A 3,147-nucleotide genomic window follows, 5' to 3' on the forward strand; every position below is an offset into this window, starting at 1 on the left:
ACCCAGACGCCAGCAGGCAACAACTTGCATACCCAGACCTTCAATCTACACTACTCCATCTTTTCTCCCCTGACACCAAAAAGCCTGTATCTAGGATAGAAGGAGGACTTGATTCAGCTCCTTTCCCAGGGCCAGTCAAATTCTTCAGCAAGCCATCAGGGGGCAGCATATTCCTTAATTTACTCAACTGCTTAAACAGTGCTCAGTACAACACATTACATCTCTCTCACAGGATCTTTTTTCTCATTGCATCTCGAGCATGTGAATACAAGCCAGTAAATCTTATATATCCATGATGATGTTAGTTTCTAATGAAAATTAAATACTGATTGAGACTTCATTTTAAGACTATCACAATTAGATTAGCAACTGTGCTTTGATTCAAAGTAAATAAGATGCCATCCATTCAGCATAATTTCTACACTAAAGAGTACGCCCACTACTTTTCACTGCACATGTAAAACAGTTGAGACTTTTAAATAAAACCTAGAAGCTTAAACACGTACCAGTATTTCCTTTTCTCTCCTTGAAAAATTGGCATCTCTAACTTCATTCTGTTGATGTGGTGATCCCTCTCGTTCACCATTTAATTGTACGTAACTGAATCCATTACCTAGAAAGATTCATATTTAAAAATGTGTTCCACCTTCAATTCAGAGTAGTCTAGCCTAAGCCAATTTTGAATGGCCATAATTTCCACTTACGTCAGAACACTCATTTATGAAGCATATGTCTCTACATGCACACAGAACCATCTATAGAGCACATTCAATTTCAGTCCATGGCTTTGGGTAATTAACAACTCTTAACATGGACATAGAAAGAGATGCAGTCACAGTTATGAGGAAAAGTATATTTAACATATCTAAAGTAAAATTTGGCTATAGCTAAAGCTTCAATTATTGATTCTTTATAAATAGCCTCGAGACATTTCTTAGCACTAGATGCTTAAGTATTACAGTCAAATATGTAATACATTAACTGCAGTACTAAATACATAGCAAGGAAGAGCTAGCAAGGTATCAAAATTAAGAGTCAAACATTAAGTTTGCTTAAAACAAGACAGTTTGGAACAACTCTCAAAGCATGAGACTTTAACAATAAAGTCTAAAAGGAAAAGCCTGAACAAACAGTAAACACAATTTCCTGCTATTCTACCCAACCCAGTTCATTATAAACAAAAGCAAACTTCGAAAGCAAAACTCTATTATTGAGATGTCAAATGACAACCACAGTTGACACACAGGGCCAGAATCTGAAATCTACAATAACCCCAATACTCTATATTATGAGCCTGTTGCTTAGAAAAGCAATTGTGTCACCAATGGTGACAGCAGGTATGGAGTGTCCCTGACTTTACTAGGTACATTTGACTCTCAAGTGTTCAAGCATGCTTTCTTTGTGCATCTTGGCTCTTGTGCATTTTCTTTTACTTGCCCTCCACAGAAAAATTACCACACTACTGTAATTTTGCATAGGTGAAGATGTAGAAAAAAAAATTATGTAAGATTATTAAGAAATATTTGTATACTTCTTGGTGTCACTCTTATTACCTAAAACATTAGATTTCTGTGGAGGTAACCGAGGGGGTGGTGGCCTGGGTGGAACCTGAGATGCAGATTTTGCTGGACTCTCTGATGTTGGGCATCTCTTGATTGTTCCTTGGTTATCATTTTCAGAAGAATTAGTTTCTTGGGGGATAAAGATGGATTTAGGCTAAAAAAGACACAGTAATAATAAAAACATAATGAAAAAAATAAATTTAAGCACCCAAACTCCTTCTCAATGAGAAAAAAAGTCACATGCAACATTTGGATCCTCGAATTTTCACAAACAAACTAGTAAAGCAACATGTTCTGCCATGCAAATCTGTTTCAAAAAACAAACTAGAAGGAAACATATAGCAATAAGGAAAACCTTGTTATCGACAAAGGACAAATTCAAAATCATTATATTCAAGTCATGCATTAAAAAATTACTGGCCATGTGGAAATATCACTGTTTATGAATACAGATAACCAAACCATACATTTAAGCAGAAACCAGGGGAACATTCAATGATACAGCTAGAACTTTGTGTAAAGAATCCCAAACAGGGGATGTACCCACAAAGGGCAACTTGCTGCACTAACGCTGCTTGCAAAACCCTTTCCAGCTATGCAAAGATAGTGCAGGAGGGTAAGTAATCAAACGTGCAATTTTTGCTGGAGGAACTGACAGCCAGACAAAAAAAAAAAATAAATATGGTTATCTTTTTATTTTTGTTCACATTAAGATAACTTCACTGTAAAAAGATTCACTCGCTCTTCAAGTGGCAGCATACAAAACCTGATCTGATCCAGGCATGCTCCTGAAGATCACCATTCAGACAGCAAAAGTTAGCAATCAGATGCTTTATTCAGCAGCTCTTTAGTCATGGCTCAAGTGAGAGAACCATCAATACAGTCATCTAGACACTTCTGCATTTATATACAGTGCCCTATTATCTGGGCAACAAAATCCCATCACTTACCTTTGGTGGTAAAGGAGGTGGCACTTTAGGTTTCATGGTAGCACTACAAAGAAAAGAAACAACACATTGCTATCCAGTATAACTCCTTGAACTGTGTAATGTGGTGTTCAAGATACAGGATTTTATAAATGACATAAAGACCATTAACTTGCCATCTGCACTATTATATCCAAGTAACTACATCACAAATACTTTCAAACATTCTGTTATTGCAGTGCATACCACAGATACTATCTGAAATAAAACTATCACAGATCCTCCCTAGAGAACACGAAGTGACATGAACTGATCTGCTGAAGCTGCATATACTTGTGGAAAAAAAAAAGAAGGGAGGTGCATAGCAAACCTGATATTTACTCCGCTGAGAGAAGAAAGAATTAGGGTATCAACAAGCTTTTCTAAAGGGCCATCTGTAGTTATATAGGGCAAAGGGGAGTTACATGAAAACTGATGAATAACATTCTTGACTCCATCAGAACAGCTTTACACATGAAAGCAAAATCCACCTGCAATGGGCAGCTATCCCACTGTCTGGATTCTTTGGGTGTTTTCTTCTTCCATGAGTTTCTTTTTTCAGAGAAATCCAAAAAAAGACAACTTTTTTAATGCCAGAACAATTCAACAGATTGGCTCAA

General features: G+C 36.7%; 1 protein-coding gene across 2 annotated transcripts in view; it reads right to left on the minus strand.

Moving 5' to 3' along the window:
• The window catches only part of MAP4K3 (mitogen-activated protein kinase kinase kinase kinase 3), a 67,730-nt gene that overhangs the window by 24,071 nt on the left and 40,512 nt on the right, over window positions 1-3,147 (minus strand). For both annotated transcript variants that reach the window (XM_010020954.1, XM_010021027.1), the window contains 3 exons: window positions 2,513-2,555; window positions 1,554-1,716; window positions 507-613 (listed from right to left, as the gene is read on the minus strand). In XM_010020954.1, the coding sequence (XP_010019256.1) occupies window positions 507-613; window positions 1,554-1,716; window positions 2,513-2,555 (313 nt within the window). The remainder of the gene's footprint in view (window positions 1-506; window positions 614-1,553; window positions 1,717-2,512; window positions 2,556-3,147) is intronic.

Source organism: Nestor notabilis, unplaced genomic scaffold (genome assembly GCF_000696875.1).
Source record: "Nestor notabilis isolate BGI_N333 unplaced genomic scaffold, ASM69687v1 scaffold11710, whole genome shotgun sequence".
Lineage (NCBI taxonomy): Eukaryota > Metazoa > Chordata > Aves > Psittaciformes > Psittacidae > Nestor > Nestor notabilis.